This window comes from Cynocephalus volans, chromosome 8 (genome assembly GCF_027409185.1).
Source record: "Cynocephalus volans isolate mCynVol1 chromosome 8, mCynVol1.pri, whole genome shotgun sequence".
Classification (NCBI taxonomy): domain Eukaryota; kingdom Metazoa; phylum Chordata; class Mammalia; order Dermoptera; family Cynocephalidae; genus Cynocephalus; species Cynocephalus volans.
Window position 1 is genome coordinate 64,726,704 of NC_084467.1, and position 20,703 is coordinate 64,747,406.

The following is a 20,703-nucleotide window of genomic DNA, read 5'->3' on the forward strand; positions in this document are numbered from 1 at the left end:
AATTTTGTTGCCTTGTACCTATTTCTTTCCTTTTAAGATCATTTGAAGGATGCTTTGATGGGTGGTAGTCATAAAATAAAAGTGAATTTAATTTGCAAATAGTTGAGAACCATCTCCCCTTAAATGAGTCTTTTCTATACCTACATAAAGTAAACTCAAATACTAATGTGAAAGTGCCTGACTTCGCTGACAAGATGATTTTACTCTATACCCCAGGACCCAGGGCTAGAGACAAATCCAAGAGACATCTAGCAGCCTATTGAAATCATGTGAGACGATGACAACATCTGAAATAGAAAAACAAGTGTCAAGGTTGAAGCCTATGGTGATGACTAGATTTAGGAGGTGAAGACAAAGAAGAGTCACAAAGAAGTAAGACAGTAGGTAAAAGGATTCAGCAAAGAACCAGGAAAATAGAATGCCATGGAACACAAGAGAGGAAAGTTTCAAGGAAGCTGCAATTAATAGCATAAAATGCGGCTACCAAAGAAAAATCATGATAAATCAAAAGTACAAACTAAGATGGTACAAGTCTAAATATGCCACTAAACAAAATAAGTGTAATTGGACTAAACTCACTTATTAATGGAACAGATTCTCAGATTAAATTAAACACAAACCACCCGTATGCTGCATAAACAATATTTAAAGCCAAAAGTTTAAACCTAAAGACACCAAAAGGCTGAAAGTAAAAGGAATACACACACACACACATACACACACACATATGTATGCACACAAACCAGTTAAATACTAATCTAAAGGAAAGAAGAAGTACTATTAGACAAAATAAATTTTAAGACAAAAATAAGTAATAAAAAAGATCATTTTTTAATGATAAAGGATCACTTCATCATAACATAAAATAATCCTAAATCTGAGAGCATGTAACAAGGTATTCTAAACATTTACAAAACAAAACTTGACATAATTACATAGCGAAATTGACAAATAATAATTACAGTGAATGAATTATCATTATAATATAAGAACCAAGAGACCAAGCAGATTTTTAAAAAAAAAAATCTAAGGATGTAGAAATATGTGCCATAATTAACATTTACCTATTGGACCTATATAGAACCCTGATCCCAACATTTGAAGAATCATATTCTTTCCAAAAACTGAACATATATTAGCCCTCAAAGTAAGTGTGTGCAAATACCAAAAGAATTAAAATCATACAGAATAAGATGCTTTTAAAAATAACATTCAGTGAACACAAAACAAGTTCTTAGAATTCAAACATGGCAGAAGGAAAAACTCAGTAGAATGTATGGAAGATACAATTGAAGAAATCTCTCAGGAAGTAGAACAAAAAAGACAAAGTGGAAAGAGAAAAGCTAAGAATATTACAGCATCGGTCTAGTAGTACTAACATTCCCAAAATAATGATTCCAAAAAAAGAGAACAGAGGTTTAAAAAAAGAAGGCCAAGTCAGACTGAAGCCCTGTGACTCCAGAGACAAACACAGTAAGGTCTGGATGCCTGCTGACACCATGCTGTGCTTCTAATCCGAGTGCAGAATCCCAGGGGAACCCGGCTCGCATACTTATTTGCACCGTACCTGTCAAGGACAAGTTGCTGCTCTCTCCTCCACGCCAGCTATGGAAACCCACTCCCCTGACCATCCTCCTACTGGATGTGTCTGGCCCACCCCAGGACCTCCCCACATACCTGATTCTGGTGAGCCCCAGGCTTCCTAAGACACACTCATGACCTGGCCTCTCTGACTTCCCCAGAAAAGGCTACTAAAACTGTCAAGATCTAAACAAGACTCTGACCCTAAGATTCTATTTAGCTTATTTTCTCCTAGAAATGTTGTCTTTTCATTACAATGCCAGATGTGAGTTTATTTTTGAAGTTTTGTGCATATAAGTGATAGAACTCTAAAGAAAAGCAGGGACACAGTTAACATTAGAGGTCATGGTAGTTGCTCTGGGAACAAGAAGGGGACAGAACGGGGCAGGAAATACAGGACGGGGGGCTCTCGCATAATATAGTGGAGTTCTACTTCATGAAGAAATGGTGTGTACAAGGATGTTTGCTTCATTATGGTTGTTTGACATGTATGTATACATTTTATACATTCCTATAGTTATGAGACATTTAAATGTTGTTTTAAAAGAGCATGACCAAGTAGAGTGTATCTCAGCAGTATATTTTAGCATCAGTAAATCAAATGCTGCCATCTAAGTGTTTGGGTATGACGAGGAGGTCATTGCTTTTGCTAAGTGGATAACAGCATGATCATCGGCCTGGTAGAAACCAACACCAGCACGCAAAGACTTCAAAAGCAAATTAGTAGATGTCGTAGATTCTATTATTGTTTCAAATATTCCCTGGCCCTCTAGGTGAGAGGATGATACTTCCTACTCCATTGCGGTCAGTCTTGGCCATGAACTTGCTTAGTTAATAAAATTCAAGCGTAAGTGACAAGTGCCACTCCTGAGAAGAACCTTAAAAGCATTCCACGGTCTGCTGTCCATGAGGCCAACACACCCAACTCCTCCAGTCTGAGCTGTTCCTCCAAGTCTAAGTCCCAGAACTGCAGCAGACCAACAGTGGACGATAACGTGAGCAAGAAGTAAACCGTTGTTACTCTAAGCTGAGACACTTGGGGTTCTTTGTTAGACTAAGCTACAGTAAACGACTCTTAGGAGAACTCTTCCCTGAAGGAAAGGAGAAAACAGAAGTCTAAGGTTACAGCATGTAAGAAAATAATTTCATTACTCTACCTGAGCTCTAGGTATGTTGAGAGGCAGAGATGAATATCAGGGGAAGGCTGAAAATCCAAATTAGAGAGGAGAATGACAGTATGACATCAAGGACTCAGGGCCATGGGTAGGCCCCAGGGATGAGAAAGAGACTGCTCTGTCAGAGGCAGTAACAAAGGGAGAGAACTGGTAAAAAGTGAGTTGAAAGGAGGAAATCTGAACAAGCAGGAGGAAGACGGTCCCAATCTTTTGAGAAGGTTATATGTGAGGCCAGATGCTGGGAGTAACATGTGGACACACGGTGAATAAGGCCCTTGAGAGGGAGGTTGGTTTTGAAAATCCAGCATGCAGAGCCTATGTGAACGTGGGCACTTTATTCTCTGACACTCAGTCAGTGACATGTTGACTCAGCTATCTGCTAACAATCCCAAAAGTTACCTATGACTATTATTGGCTGCATATTTACATAATAAACATGAACAGATCTCTTTTTTTGCCCGTTACTAGCCTGTATCTGTATCTTTGAACTATTTTCTTTACCAGTATTTGAGGAAATAACTGCAACAAACTAGAATATTTTCAAAGAACACTAAGAGAAAATTTTTTCTATGTATTATACAGTAATTTGCCATAAGTCATTAAAAATAAACTTTAATAAGGTGTATTATGTTTTTTCAGGTATTTTAAGTCCCTGAACTTTTACAAATTAAATATTAAGATACTTCTGACAACATAAGATTGGATGAGCAAATTAAAGGAAATAAATAATTTGGATATGGGTGTCGTTCAAACTAAATCTGACAACAAATTGTACTGAATATTTTATTATCAGTTGTGCTAAGTTACTCAACTGAACTACTCAAATCTTTGGTTTCAGATTCATTCAAGCTTATAATTACACTTATAAAATTATTGCATTTCTTTATGCAAGGCATTTTGCACGTGATTTCTCCAGATTCTTTTACTGCAGATCTAGAAATATAATAATGCAATGTAATCTGTGTTAAATTAATAAAAGACAATTTTATTCCATAATTACCCTGGTAAAGAGAGGTTCTAAGCCATTTGGAGCAGTGGTTGGACGAAATCTTCTCCTCCACGTTTCAGATCTACTTTCCCTTGTGATTTTTTCATTTGGCGGAGGAGGTGGAGGAGGAATAGGCATCATGTAACTGTTAATGTTGGGAAGTTGATATGGATTCATTCTCTTTGAATTTTCCATGTAGGTCCTGAACTTCAACACTGCCTTCTTGCTCTGCAATCACATTTAATGACGTACGAACTCATGAAACAGAAGCAGTGACCCAATGTATCCCCAATTTGAAGACAAGCCTGTATGACTGACATTGCATGCAAATACAACTGATATCAATAGACAAACTCAAAACACTACAGTCTGTTGAAAACTGGCACGTTATAGTATCCATAACAAATTTAAGACTCATAAATTTCTAACCTTATATAGCATATTCTTAAACCAACATATAGTGATGGCACTTTTATAGTACTTTGGGGATTTTTCCTCGGTAATCCATCAAATCTATGGGAACCCAGTACAATTAAACAATTTAAAGAGGGGTTGGATAGTCTACTTAGCAACAGCAAGTTAGTAATTTTTTCATATTCTAATTTTGGCTATCCAAGTATTAGAATACACAGGGTTGGCAAGGCTTTGAACAAACTGGCAATCTCACACACTATTTAGAATAAATTATTACAACCTTTATGAAAGGCAAGTTAGAATATTTAACAACATTTTAAGATGCATAGCTTTTGACCTAGAAATTCTACCAGTAGGAATAAATCCTACTGAGATAATTTCACAAGTACATGAATATAAATGTGTATAAGGATACATATAAACATGCACACCCACACACACACACATATATATACCTAGATTAGTTGACCAATCAAAAAGAGTAACATCTTAAAAGTCCATCAATAAAAGGATATTTAACTAAATTTTGCTTTGTTTGTATAATAGATTCTTTCCAGGCTTTAAAAAAGAATGATGTGAATCTATTCTTCCTGACATAAAAAGGGCCATGTGGTATGATCATACATTTCATTTAAATAATTTCTATATGGATTTTGATTAAAAAACAGTAATGACTAGAAGAATTTGAAGTCTAAAAGGGTTGTCTTTGGGATATATTTTCATATTATATGAAAGTTTAATCACTATGTATTACCTTAATCATTTAAAAACAACAAAGGTATAATCAAAAATTATATTACATTTTTCAGGTATATTTGAGCTCTTGAATTTTCACAAATTGGTAATTTGGGGGTATCAGAGGTAGTTTTGCAAACTTTAAGGAATCTTTAAGCATTCTTATCTATTTTATACCAATTTACTTGTGTTTATATTTTTTTATAGTTATGTAATATATATTTACATTGTATTAATATTTAGTTTTTTAATTTATAATTAATTGTTAGCCAATTCAGTCCTTATTTTGAGATGCTAAGTAGTGAAATGTTACTTTTAAGAAAGGGAAGTTATTTTTCAAACATTTCTTATTGGCAAATAAATGAAAGCAGCTTAAATAAAGGTGCACATACCCAAATTTTGATTGAAAACATTTATGTAAACAGAAAAAGATTTAGATAGATATTCACCAAGGAACTTACAAATGTTAGCATGGTTGACAATGCATTGTGTTATATTCTTATTTTTCTTTTCTTACATTTTCCAATTTTTCTGTAATAAAATGCATTGATACTGCAATAACAAATAAAAATGAGTGAAACTGATAGGAACAATAAAATCAATAAATCTAGAACTTTTTGAGTTTGGGGATTTTTAAAAATTTATTTCTCAGTATGCATCAGTCAATTGTATTCTATGTTTGAAAATGGTTTAATAAATTCTTTTTAAAATTAACATGTTGTTCTTTACTTTACTTTCTTAGCCCAAGGCATCTCAGACATCTTTCCATGCCAATACAAATAATTCTATCTTATTTTTTAAAATGTACTTTAATATACTATAACATTTCTAAACAATACTCTATCACTTAGATATCTTCCAATTATTCATTATTGCAAATGTGACAGTACAAAATATTCTTGAATCTATTTCTTTACACATATGTGTGTATCCCTAGGATAAATTCCTATATGTTAAATTCTTGAGCATATTCTTTTAAAATGGTGATAGATATTCCAAAATTGCCTTCACAAATTGTTGTACCAATTTCTACTCATACCAATAGTGTGTGAGAAACTCTCATTCTAAGGATATTCGTTTTTAGTAAAGTCATTATTTCTGCTCAGTTGCATCTTAGTTTGTTTTTTACCAAATTGCTTTTGCCTAAATCAAAGACTCACTCTTGCTACTAAGCAAAGTTCAACGTGCTTAAATGTGTTGTACCTTCAAATACTTCTCACATCCATATCCTTTATCTTTAAGAAAGCAATGAGAATTTATTGGGTGCTCACTACATATTCAGCAATCATGCAGACTACTATGCTTCTTTAAGAGTTTCCTATCTGATTTTATATTAAATCATTTTCATCAACGATGCCACTGAAAAAATTACATGTCTTTTCTTGGAGTATATTTTGCCTATGTACATTACACTATAAGCTCCAATAAGTTACTTTTGTCTGCCTTGACAACTGATATATCATCAATGTCTAAAGCAGTACCAAGCCCTTAGTAAGTGCCCAATAAATATTTACTGAATGAAAAGCGAGTTTAGCTAGTTGAAAGGAACATGGAATTGATCTCAATCTTGTTAGCACATGTGAGCTACCATTAAGTGCCTATCCCTCAATAACCCATACCCCCAAAATTTGGAAATGAGAAAATAAAAGGCCCTGATAGATTTACTTAGTAAATTGACCCAGTGGCTCAGAGACGATTTAGAAAATCACCTGAAAGAAAAAAAAAAAATTGCTCCTCAATCAATAGAACTTGAATATTACCTGATTGATAGTACTGACATATCTAACAGGAAAACCTACCAATCAAAGTAGAAGTAATAATTATAAGAGCTTAGAAAAGATTGTAATCACCTTGGCAAATGTGGAAAGTACTCACTGGAGTACTATGATCTAGGAGAGAGAAAATTCTACCCATTGGACTATGAATATTTCTAGTCCCACTAGCAAAGCTATTCCCAGAAGGTACGGAGGGTTTCAGCCAAAGACCTTCGAGTTTTCTGCTATCTTTGGCAAGCCCATTCCTAAGACAAGGTGAGTGCATTGGGCCATTGTAGCCTGATACCATTAACATTCCATTACACCTCATCCCCTCATTCTGATTCCACGTTCACCAGGCAACCTTCTCATTGTCATTTGGCTTCCCGAGTAGGTCTGCCTATGGGGGGAGATTGGACTTTTACTATAAGCATTGCTATTTGATATCTCTTGATGAATTAATGGCCCCCAGTTATGATTTTGTTCCTTATGTTGGTTTACTATAGAAAGAAAAATGAGCTTGTTCTGAGTTATTTCAGTTAACCAGAGACAATTGCTCAGGACCTAACCATTCCTGGACACTGGTTGAAACAGGAAATCTCTGGGCCTTCAAAGTGGAGACCAGGTCCTAGGAAGTAACAAACTAATTGACTTATGACCCAACAAGTTCCTGTCTAGCTCTAAGCAGTCTTCCCAAGATAAAGCACCACCACTTTTGGATTAATTTCTCCTACTTCTGGGGTACTACTATTAAATTAACTGAAATAAGGTTTGTGAACAGTGCATCACAAGCTGAAAATTACATTAAGTGGATTAAAATATTATTTTTAGAGTTATATTTATACTTTTACTGTGAAACAATCATTTATTTGTCTGAGCTAATTTCTTAGCATTAAGGTTATCTGTCAGTTATAGATAAAAATATCTTAATTTCATATGTCTCGTTTCCTAATAAGGAATGAAACATAATTCACCCAATTGAACGTCATGACAATTATATTCACGACACAGGTTCTTTCTTAAGTTGGCAAATGCTTCTCCTTCATGTTAGAAATACAAACAATACCCTCCCTGATTACTGAATGCCCTAATTATTCCTCCCTGTTTGAGTAACTCATATTTCATGGTTACAAGATCTCCTTCCTTGACTCTATTAAAATGAGTGAAAATTACCTGAGATACAACCTTGAAAGGGAAGCAGAGTCAAGCTCCTGTGTGATTAACTCAGCATGTTTTAAAGATGGACATTCTTTTCCTTCTACATTCAACCTTCTAAGAGTCAAACTTGAAGCAATTTCATACACTGATGAGAAAGTAAGTCAGCATGCAAATGCAAACTCATTCTAGGAAAGTATCATTTTCTAGGTTTCATGCAGTTAAAACACGGAAAGAGTCAATCCTGGGTCTTTCCTGACAGAAGTCATATCGTATGAAAAGTGTTTCCTCTTTGTTTCTCAATCAGCCTTTCGAATTAATAAGAAATCATCATACATTATTACAAATTGATTTCTTACTCTTTTTGCTCAAAACTTATAGGCCTTCCAGTTAGCATAAGGCATAATCAATCAGATGTACGTAGTAAGGACTCAATAAATGCACAATATAAATTTCACTGTGTGGATTAATTGAATACAGCATCTAAAAACTGTGATAACATAATATTCTAATCAAGAATAAAAAGATATTTCTTGAAGAAAATAACGTTTACCCCAATGGGAAATGGAGCTTCATTGTCCAGCAATGAGGTTTTTGATCTGAACCTCGAAGTTATCTTTGGAACAGTTCCTACTGCAGGATTACTGGGAAGAGGCTGTAATCGCATTGGAGGCTGCATATTTCCTGGGGCAGTATATGGTCGAGGGGCTGTCTAGACAATCAAGGAAAAAAATTCCATTTAAATTAGTATCTTGACACATTTCCAGAACCAATTAATAATCTAACAAATTGCTTAGAGTAATTAATGGTGCCTTTTTACTGAACAGATTAAACTTTAATTATGTCCTTCCATTATACATACCCTTATGACCCAAAGTATTTGTTAAAACATATGGTGTTGAAGTCCTCTACATAACTAAATGCCACAATTATATTCTAGACAAAGGAGATATCCTTTATTACATTCCTGTACTTTTTTCATACTGTAAATTCACTGACAATACCTAATTTATGCTGTACATAGAAGAGCTGGCTTTACTCAATTAAATGTTAAGTTGAATCATGTTCCTACTTTAAGGATCTAAAGGAATATTATTGGAATGGACTCATTTCTGTTTAAGTGTTTTCAATATAAACTCTACTCTGAATGCTTTAAGCCATAAGATTGGGGATGAAGTAAAAGCAGACAATTATGACTCAAACAAAAGAGGAGAGGCAGATGCTTAACTGTAATGCATTTCCATTTATCCAACTGCTTCCTTGACATTAAGAAAATGAAAATGAAAAACTGTAACTGGTGACTGTAGAAAACACTGTGTAAAAATGGACATGCTTTCCGTGCAGGGTATTTTCCATTTGCCCCTCTGGCTCTACTGTCCACCTTCTCTGGCCTGCTCTGGTACCCAGGAGTCATTCCTTTAGGGACTATACCAGCTAACCTCAGGATTGCAGTTGGATTGCACCCATGAGAGGCACTAGCAGGAAATGAAAGGACAGGAGAATGAGATTAGAGTCCTTCTTCTCCAGACCCCTCCTTGCACGGTCATAACAGGCCAGCTGGGTTCCTCTTCCAAAGGCCACAGCTCCTGCTGGGAAGCCCTCTCCTAACTATAGGTACTATCTGATGGTTCTGCTATCTGATCCCTCTCCCTCTTCATCCTAGGTGCTGTGGGTTCCCATTGTGCTGACCCTAGCATGCTCAACATCCCTAGTTGGTTTTCCTTAACCCTGCCTGCATCTTTGTAAATAGTTTCTTTATTAAACACTTCCTAATTACCCTATTTGTGTGAGCTATATGTTTCCTGCTGAGCCCCTGACTGATGCATTTTCCAACCAAGGATGTACTGCAGCAAATACCAGAAGTGCCAGTATGGAGCATTAGACTGCCCTTTGGGGCATTGACAGTATATTGTAAGTTTAGTATAATGATTAGCAATAGGTCAAAATTGGGAAAAAATGAGGCTTTGGGCCCAGTGATCCTATTACAATAAGACAATGGAAAACCTGTCAAGAATAGCATATACATATTTGGCTAACGGGCTGTGAGAAGTATGGTATGTAAATGACTCATGAATAAGGCTTAATACATGGACTCTAAAGAATACAACAATATTCAACAACAAATATTCAACTCTGGAAAAGAGTGTATAACCCATTAAAAATGGCAGCTTCTACTACCAAAAATTAAACTTAGTTCCATCTTGAGAAGCATGTCATATGTTGCTAAATTTCTGATTCTGTTAACATTTATTGAACGTTTATTTATTCATAGGCCCTGTGGAGAGATAAAAAGTAATTTTTAACATCCAATGGCAACACAAGACAATTAGTGTCACATGAATGACATAAATACTGCCAAACAGACAATAACAACAAAATACCTGAGAATAGTTCTTAGAACTAACAGTTTGGAGCATATTTACAGTGAGCCAGTGAAGCTACTATGTTTCACAGAAGCACTGAGATTTTATTCAAATGGTTAAACATTCAAATGGTTAAGCAAGAGAAGAAAATGGATAAGTAGAGAAAAAGAATGATAAATTTGAATATCCAAGTAGAAAGTGGGCCAGTTGTAAGCAAGACATGGGAAGAATAGCAAAGAAAATATTCCCCAGTATTTGTTTTCCTTTCTTCACTTGTGATATAATTTTTATCTGGGAACATGGCTATCATAAATAAGGATTATATTTCCCAGTATCCCTTGCAACTCTGTGTAGACGTATGCCTCAGTATCTGGGCTAGTAAGGTATGAGTAGAAGTGATACGTAAAGCCTCCAGATTGTGTCCTTAGAAGAAGTGTGCCCCCATTTTCCCTTTTACCTCTTCCCTCTGCCTGAAATATCCACATGGTTTATACACCATCTTGGCTTACGTGGATTAAGGGAACACCCTAAATCTGGCAGATCAATAACCCAAAAGGAGTGCGGGCTTTTGATGACTTCATGGAGTAGAGATGGCACACCAGCTGAGACTCTTGTATGTGTGTTGGGGGGAGGGAGCCTTATGTTTTAGCCATTCTTATTTTGCATCTCTGCACACAAACCTAGATCACAATCAATACAAGAAGCCAAGTGGATTGACTAGAGCAGCAGTTGATTTAAAGAAAACAGTGAAAACACTGACACCAGCACTTGAAAAGCCTGTCTCTCTGGTAAGCCCCATTCTTCATTTGGTCACCCCCTATGGTGCTTTTGCACCTTAAGGGATACCTACTTGAAATTGCAATTTTACAGAAATTCAGAGATAAGCCTACATAGGCCAAAAGGTAAAAGGTCTTAAAACACACCAATAGAAATTAAACTAGAGGTTTCTGATCAAGGGAGTCAGGTCACCCAGAAGAATTCTTTTGAACTCTGTAAAACAAATATGCCTTAACACTCTCTCCTGTCATATAATCCAGCTGAACACAGAAACACGAAAAATCTAATGTAGGAATTCAAGAAAGCAGGTTACTGCAAACTAGAACATGATCTATTGGCTGTTGTGCTCTAAATTTTACTTCCACACATTTGCATACAGATATCATTCAGTTAGATGAATGAGGCAGTCAAATGTTTAACTGATTACATTTACCTCTAAAAACAAATCTGCACCATTAGCTAACAGCTGTGAGCTACAAATTGTTGTAGTTCACATCAGAAGCTACCTTAAATTTGCTATATTTTAAATTGTAATATCTTTTCTGGAATAAATATGGCACTGTAGCTTAACATTTTCAAAACTGTACCAGAATGAGAATTGAAATTGACTACCTGGTGATTACTCAGCTTAGCTGAGCATTTCTAATTCTTAGTAGATCTCTGGGGGTGAATTTTTCAAGCATGTGCAAAATTAGTTGACATGACTTTCCACATTTTATAGGGAGTAGTGCAGCTAAAAGCCTGTATGCTGTTTTGAAAGTTTAGGTGCAATTAGTGACCAGGAGCACTAACATTGCACTGGATGCTTTCCTTATTCACTCAAGAAAGTTAAAAAAGAAAAAATCAATGGCAATATCCAAAAGGAATATTATCTTCTTCTCAATGGTACTTGGAGGTCAGGAGTCAAATTTAAAGGATACATAACCAGGTTGGAAAAACAAATAAGGGGACTTGAATTTCTGTAAAATGGGAATTACAATTCCAAGATCACAGTAGGTATCCCTTAAGATGCAAAAACACCATAGGGGGTGACCAAGTGAAGAATGGGGCTTACCAGAGAGATAGGCTTTTGGAGTGCTGGTGTCAGTGTTTTCTGTAATTTTTAAATTACCTTCTGACTCCTGCCACATTAAGATCTCCTGGATGTATCATAAACTATTTATTGAGGGTGTTCAGCTGGAAAATTGAAAAGAAAGCCTTTCAAGGGTTTTTCTTCTCTGAAATAGGTGGGAAGACAGAAAATAGCACTTTATTGTTTCTTTTGTTTCAATGGGGTTAAGCTTTTGAGAGTCTAATGATTTTGCCGTCCAATAAAAGAAATTTGTATACATATACATTCAAATCAAACCTGGAAATAGGGTAACAAAAAAGGGAAGATGTTCACTTTTCATCACCTGAGCTGTTCATCAGGAAATGTCAAAACATATTTACCCTTTGAATAATGTCAAAGCTTAGCACTATATGTGATGAACTTCTTTCAACAATCTGTGAAAGCACTGTGATTTCCCTGTTATAAATATTGTGCAATTCAAAAAAAGTTTATGCTAACAAGGAAATATATTAGGCTACACAAAGCAAGGATAAGGATATAATCAAGCAATTCAGTTACAACTTAAACAATCAATCTCCAGGAAATATTTTTGTAAATCTTTTCCTATATCTATATTGTTTCAAGGTACTTAACCTCCCTTTAAGCAAATACTACCTCTAGGTTATAAATGAATCAAGCTGGGATAAAATATCAGTGCACAATTTCTTCAAGTAGAATTTCTGCACATTTAATTATTTTTATCTTAGAGTATGTGCATATACTTTTGATAAAAGAAGCTCAGATATTAGTGTCTTTAGGTATGGTATATGGTACCATAGAATTTGTACAGATGAGATGGGAGTAGAGAGAACAGCAAGAACAAAATTAAGAGGTCACAGAATATAGAACACATGTGAAACAACTCATGGCTCAATTCTGCTGCATTGTAGGGTGCTGAAGGGCACTTCTGGGAAAAAACTATTTGGATAGCTAAACTGAGGTCACATGGTTGAGGATCTTAAATGTGAGGTGAAAGAGTCTGGATTTTTCTATAGGTAATACAGAGCCAGAAAAGGTGTCTGGGCATGTAAGTAACTTAAATAATCTTCACCTCAAAAAAACAAATCCAGCAGTAACAAGCAAAATGGATTTGGCAGGGGTGATATTGATTGGAGGTAGGACATTCAGTAGAGAGAGAGTTGAACAGATACAAGAACATATTTTCATTCAGTAGGACTCACAGGATTATGCTGACATATTCCCAGAGAATTTTTTCTGAAATTAATAAGAAGTCATAAATTAATCAGCTGGGATACTGCACGCCAGAGTGTTTAATATGACTCACCAGTGTTAATGGGCTGGAATGTCCTTCATCAACCAGAACACTATGGCCACGGCTAGTCTTTGGGCCAGCTGGGGGGCGGGGAGACAGGATTGGCATGTTATTTTCAATAGACCGTCTTGTATGTTCTCTCTAGAATAAGAAAGCAATGTAGCAAATAGATGTGTGGTTAGTAATCTAGGTTAGGTTAGTGCCTATGTGACTAAAGAAGACCTGTCTTATTCCTTTCAAGAGTGCTACTTCTGAGGCCTTTCATGGTGGTTAGGAAGTTTCCACAGATGAATTAGGGAGTTGGGTGTGGTGACAAAAGGTAGAAAATCCAGTCTGCTTTAGATGTGCTCAAAGAAATAGCTTCAAAACAGTATGTCCTCAGCTTTATCAATAATAATTATTAACCTACTTTAGGAAGATCACTACAAAAACCACACTGCTCTTCACTATTCTGATTAGTAGAGACCACCAGAAAATAGTACTTTTCAACCTTACTAAATAATTAAATTAAATAGTGCCATGAAGAAAAAAATGGCTTCACATTAAATAAAGGGGACCTAAAACATATCTTTTGCCAATTGTAACCATAAAGTGAAAATTGTTGCAAATAAAAATCATATGGGGAGGAACTGGAGTGTCTATAGTGAATCTCTGCCAATGCTCTAATACGCCCATGTCCCCAGTTTAGTGTGTCCGGCAGTCTGGACAAGGGTGAATAAAGTGTAGACGCCACAGCTCACACTACTTCAGGCAGTGCCGGTCACAATCTCCAGTAACACTTTTTCTCCACCAGAATTTCAGCAGATCAATTATGGACTCTATAACTTAGCCCTTGATGTAGGACAATATCAGCAAAATTTAATTAACCACAAATCTCTACACACCAATTCTTCTGATCTTGAAAAACTGACCTATCTTCTGTCATTTAGCAACACTTTTAGTAATAAGATTATCTTTTGACCCTGATAAAATAGATTTGAGTCTACTAGGCAAGAGGGAAAATTACTGTCTTACATGGCAAGTTATTCTACGGAAGCTTTACGGATATTTATCTGTTTGTGAAACAGGTCTTAGGCCCCACATTTGTAAGACTACACAGAAAATTAAGAACAACATACAAGTTTGAGTGGCTCAAGAAATTGAGTAAAACTGCCACTTCAACTGAAATGTTTCAAACATGCCTAATTGAACCTCTCATCTCCATGCAAATTTATGTATTTAGTAAGTTGCAAAGAAGGGCTATCAAACACAAAAATAAAAAACAAGAACTGTTAAAATGCCTTCTACAAAATGTCTAAATCTTATCTTGCTTTCTTTTGCTAAGGAGGATCTTTCCCACTATAATATGTTCATGGGCCACATTCACATGAAAATATCCCATTGTATAATTCTTAAAATGCTCTACTTTTCATGTTGAGAACATTACCATCTATTTTTACCTTAAGACAGACAAAAATCCTTTGGCCTTTATTTGTGAAATACAAAATACAAAAGCAAAATTTCAAACACGGAAAGAATGTTTTCAAGTTTGTATTTGAAAGGTTTGTGCCTTATTAAAATTTATTTTGCACAAATGGTTCCTATTTTGGTTCCTAACAGCCAAGATTCAGGCTTTGGGGAACCAACATTTGACCTTAGCTATGTGTTACCCAAAAGTAAAGTGCCTCAGGGAACTTCGGTAATAGCTCCACTGGTTTTTGAAATCATGAAATAACATTATGAAACAAAAGAGAGTTATGTAGTTCCTTACCTTAAATCTCTGAATTCGTTCCTTCCTAGCTAAGGTCTCCAGTTTCTTTTTTATTTCAAGCTGATGATAACGCTAAGTATACAGGAAAGAATGGAGGAGAGAATCAAATCAATCATAACAAGAATTTCTTACAGGAAAATAATCCCAGTAGCTAACTATATTCTCAATTACCCCTCTCATTATTGAGACGGAGAAGAATCACCTGCATTAAGTGTGCAGGTGATTATATAAATTGGTACCTCTTTGGAAAGCCAGTTCCAAATAGTTAAAAGTGTTCATACCCTTTAACCAATAAAGTTCACTTCGAACCCTAGAAAAATATCTGAATAATAATTTTTAAAAGTGTTTTATGCACATAGATGCTGTCTAAAACAAATTTTTCCCCTCAAAACAAAAATGCAGAGAATAGTTTGAAGAGAATAGTTAACTTTCAAACTATTAACTATTAACTATCTCTTAACTTTGAAGAGACTAGTTAAGTTTGTTACTTCTATATGATGGAATAGAAAATAATCATCAAAATAAGGTTCATAAAGATTTTGTTTAAAACATTGAAAGTGCATGTAATGCAGGAAAAAAGCAGGACACAGAATTGCACAGAAATACGATTTAATTGACCAAGCCCATATCAAGTGGCACACATCATCTCTTCCTGAATAACTCTCATTGCCGAGCAGTCCCATCTTACAAAGAAATTGAGGCAGGATCATGAACTTGCCCAGGTCATCGGTCTAGTCAGTGGCAGAGCTGTCATTTCAACCTCAGCCTAACATTAACTTCCTGTTTTCTGTTTTGTTTTGTTTTATTCCACAAAACCATGTCCCTATCACAACACAGCATCATTTTATTAATGTATAAATATGACTAGGGGTAAAAAGAAATGTACATTAACAGCAGTTGTCTCTGGGAGGAGGAATTACATGTGATTATTTTCCTTTTTTAGGCTTATTTGTATCTTTTAAATTTTCTGTAATATAGTAATTGTACCATTTAAAAATGAGTCTCACGTAAAAATAATCTGTTTGCAATTTGATCTGGAATCATCCAGATGCATTTGAGCGTGTTTCTCTACTGGCCCTTTGAAAAAATGTTTTTTCTCTCTTCTTGCTCTCCTCCTACCACTGCCCGTGGTACCTGCAGACTCAGCCATTCCCTACCTACCTACCATCCATCCTCTTGACACTTCCCTTTCCGTGCCCCTTTCCCTGATCTCTCACCCACTTACCACATTTTATTAAAATCACTATCAACCATTTTCCATCTTCTGTTTATTCCCAGCTCCACTGCAGCCACCCACTCCCACCACCCCTTCTCTCTGCCACCGCTGAGACCACTCATCTTATGAACCATTCTGCAGCTTACGAGAGCCTCCTGGCTTCCAGGACACCATTCTGTGAGGCATGCTTTTCACCACTTGAAGGCTCTTTCCCAGCTCCCATTGTTGTTCCCAATCTCCTGCAGTGCACACACCACCCACCAGGCCAAAAACCTCAGAGATGCTCTGGACTCCTTCAGCCCTCCTCTGACTGTCACTTTAGATCTTTCTCCCTCTTCAGTGTCTCTGTCGACAGCTGCATCTCCCCAGCGTCACCACTGATGCCGCTAGCCTGCACCCTCTGGCAACAGCTTCCTAATTGACCTCCCACCTCCAATCTTTTCCAGCTCATTAATCCATCATCCACATTTTTAGCAACATCATCTTTCTAAAACAGCTCTGCTCATTTATTTCACTCCCCTGCTGAGAAATGTTTCATTGCCTCATCACCTCATCACCTACACTCCAGGGCTGGGAATTTAAGGCTCTCCAGAAACTGGACTCCAACGTGTTGGATAGTGACACTTCCTGCCACTCCTTCCAAACAACCCTCTGTACAGTCTGGCCTCAGTGAGCGTCCCTTTCCATCCACAACGTCCTTTCACACCTCTGTCATGTCCCACCTGCTGTCTTCACTCTCTGGAAGGCTTTTCCCGCATTTTCTTTTCTTTTCTTTTTTTTTTTTAAATTCTCAGTATACATTGTAGTTGATTTTCATGTCCCTTTACCTATTCCTCTTTCCCCCTCCTTTCTTTCCCTCCCATCCCCCACCCACTACATCATATCTGTTCACTTGTCTTAACAAGTTCAAGGAATTGTGATTGTTGTGTCTTCTTCCGCCCACTATCCTTTGTTTGTATATTTATTTATTTTTAGCTCCCACAAATAAGTGAGAACATGTGGTATTTCTTTCTCTGCCTGACTTGTTTCACTTAATATAAGTCACTCAGTCTTCAAGATCCAGTTCAAAGAACAGGACCCCTGTTTGGCTTTCTCTGACTCCCACAGAGGAAAGTCACCCTTCCCTTCTTTTCTGAGCGCAGTCTGTTTGTTCCTCTCTTCTAGCATTCAATCACTTTCTACGGTTGTTTTCTTTTTTTAATTATATCCTACAGCCACAACACATAGCCTCATACTAGCACATAGTAAGCCTACAATTACTGTTTGTTGCATGAGTGAATACAGGAATATTAATACAATATTTAGTAAACAGTATCAGCATAAACTAAATGTGAGACAAATGTGACAATTTAGAAATATTGTTTGTTCTATTAACATATTCTATATTATAATTATTAGTCTATTATATATAAATTATATACTATGTTATATATTAACATTCATCTAAGATATTTATTGAAAATCTTAAGAATGCACAAATACTCTCAAATAATAGCATATTTAGCAGTTCTGAAGTGTCATTAACATGTCAGTTATGTGAGATTTTGGAAAAACAAACTTCAAGGATCAAAGCTAATACTGAAATCAATGCCTATTAATTAGGTTTGAAACTAGGTATAGATTAATTGTATGCTGTATCATGTATTTTTTAACAGAATTGTGGAATCCTAACAAATACTTTTATAAGCAAGTGAATTCAGGGGCATAAACAATGATTCTGTATAATTCATGCATATCATATAAAGCACAAAATGAATTCCTAAATTAATAGACCATGCACATGTTAAATGATCACTCCACTTGCTCAATGTAATGGTAGCATAATAATAAATATTTATAGTGGCACTTTACTTAGTATTGGTTTACTGATGATTCTATAGCTGTTCATAAATGTTTTCTGCACACGCAGGTCAACGGTTTTACAAGCCAAGTTTTTCTGATTTACTGTTGTATAGTCAAGCCAAAAAGTGCTTCTTCACAGAGATTCAAATGGTGTTGATGTTTGAAACTATGAGTTCCATGGAGCAAGGCTGAAATAATTTATCAAGTTAGCTACATATTCCACTCAAAATGCTATGTCAGATTAAAAAAAAATTGTTGATGCTTGGGTTGTGAATCTATATTGACCAATGTGGACTTTAGTAGGAGGGACAACAGATGTTTCAACGCCCATTCCTTGAAACTTAACATACGGCTGAGCTTCAGAGCCTTAAAAGAATAACAGATCTGAAATAATTCATGGCAGTGGAATTACTGATATTTAAACAGATGCCACTTTTCTTTAGCAAATGGAAATTGAGGTGCAGATGGTGAGGGCTGGTATGTTTCAGAGTAGCCATTGTAGATTAAAAATCTACATTTGGAAAATTAAATATCACAAAACATATAATGATATCCATATTTTTTCCCAGCTGAAATGAAGAGAAGCTTACTTCAGTCTCCTGGCTCCTGGTTACCTAGAGAGATAGTGAGTATTTCTCAGGTCATTTTGTTCCATTTCCTTTTAATGAAACACAGGAAGAATTCCCCTATTTCTAGGTACAGAAGCATTGCTAATCATCATATTAGAAAATATCAATTGTAAAGAAAATAGTGAAATTTGTACCTCCATATCAAGAACCTTATGGAAAATAGCCTGGGCTAAGCACTCCCGGATATATTTTTGGTGATCCCGCTTCATGATATTTAGTTTGTATTCTTTTTCAGAAAGTATTCTTCCACTTCTTGTGATCTGTCATGAATGAATAAAACATACATAGAAATACAAGGTAGAAAATATGTTGTTAGTTACCTAAAAAGGAAGGCAGGGAGAGAAGAGAAAAAGAGGGAGAAAGAGGTAAAAGGGGGTAAGGGAGAGAGAGAAGGAAAAAGCAGAATTATCTTCCAAACCTAAAGGAGTACCAACTACGGTTGGTAAATTTTCATTTTTAATGAATATTTCATAAGGCAAAAAAGAGAAAGGCAGTCTTATACACCCATCAGTGTGAAAACACACACAGGTGGTGCACTTGACGTTTAAAACAAGGTTTTCATTAGAGCAACAATTTTCCCTTGATGGAACCCAGGTGTTCTTTTCATTTCTCTTTTTGAACATATTCTGGAGAGAAAGGGGTGGGGTCCTACCTAGAAACAATGAACATGAACAGTGATCACAGGACAGATGATCTCACAGGAAATAACTTTGAAGGGCAAAACATGCAAGCTACAGAGGATCTCATCAGTTTGTTTTAAAAATAATTTGTTTCACTACTTTGCTTTCCCACTGATTTTTTCTTCCACTCTCCAGCCCAGAATGTAATTTAATTTGTTGTGATTCAAAATTTTATAAATTATGCAGCATTATAGATAGAAGATACTCGATACTGGTCTCAATTGGCATCAGTGCAAGTCCCAGAAGTGTCAGTTTCTGTTTTTATTTACTTATTTTTCTTTTCTTTTAATCCTTCTTATGGACATAGTTGTATTTTTCTATATCTCCTGTAAACAAACGGTATTATCCTCTCTGAGTGGTTCATCTTCTTTTCCACTTATTTAAGCCTGGCTCTTTGTAAAGCTACACAACTACGCCAGTTGTCAAGTAAGGCAAATCATAACTAAAGCCAAAATGTTTCATTATTTTAGTTAGACTAAGTTTCTATTTGTATTGTCAGGGCTAGGGCTCAGACCCTTCAAACCCATTGTATAGACTGGGTCACCAGACCCCTCATGCCAGCCTGGGTCACCAGACCCCTCACATGCAGGTCCACGCTAGGTAATTGGGAAAAGATCCCGGGAGCTGTTGGCAGACAACACGAGCTCAGTCCTCAACAATGGCAGCAGCCACTTACAGGTACGGCGGTAGCATCACGGAGGGCCCCGGGGGCCCTGGCAGCAACAGCCTCCAGCAGCAGTAGTGGCCTCCCCATGGCTCCCCCCCCCGGGGGGGGCATTCTGGGGGTTGGGGGTGCCATGGATCAGAGCCACTCATCCTTTATACTTAAGACACACATGCACAATTACGTTAGACAATAACCAAGGAACACCTAGGCACACGTGCATATTTATATCAAATGTTCAGCAAGATTCTGAATATCTGAGGGGCCCTGACAATTTTCCTATATTTTCCCAACAATCTACCCCTTCAGGGTCCCTCGCCGTACAGTCTGCACGTTCAGAATCTTCCGTGATATTCCCTTAGCAAGGATAGCTGACCCTTGCATTCACACATTACTCATTCCATCCTAACAGTCCCAAGAGTCTTTAGCTTGCTACATCATCAACTCAAAAGTTCAAAGTCTCAATCAAACGCTCCCAAAGGCAAAACTCCTTTCAGCTGTGAACCTGTGAAGACTCAAAAGCAAATTTACCTATTTCCAAGATACAGTGGGACAGACACTGGGTACACATTCCTATTCCAAAAGGGAGGAATAGACAAAAACAGGGCTCGAATCCA

The 20,703-nt window shown here is 36.4% G+C and overlaps 1 protein-coding gene across 1 annotated transcript in view; it reads right to left on the minus strand.

Annotated features, from left to right (window-relative positions):
- Window positions 1-20,703, minus strand: part of ERICH3 (glutamate rich 3) — a 111,993-nt gene that overhangs the window by 64,398 nt on the left and 26,892 nt on the right. The window contains 5 exon segments of the mRNA XM_063105774.1: window positions 3,757-3,972; window positions 8,356-8,514; window positions 13,318-13,446; window positions 15,056-15,127; window positions 18,877-19,002. Coding sequence (XP_062961844.1) covers window positions 3,757-3,972; window positions 8,356-8,514; window positions 13,318-13,446; window positions 15,056-15,127; window positions 18,877-19,002 — 702 coding nt within the window.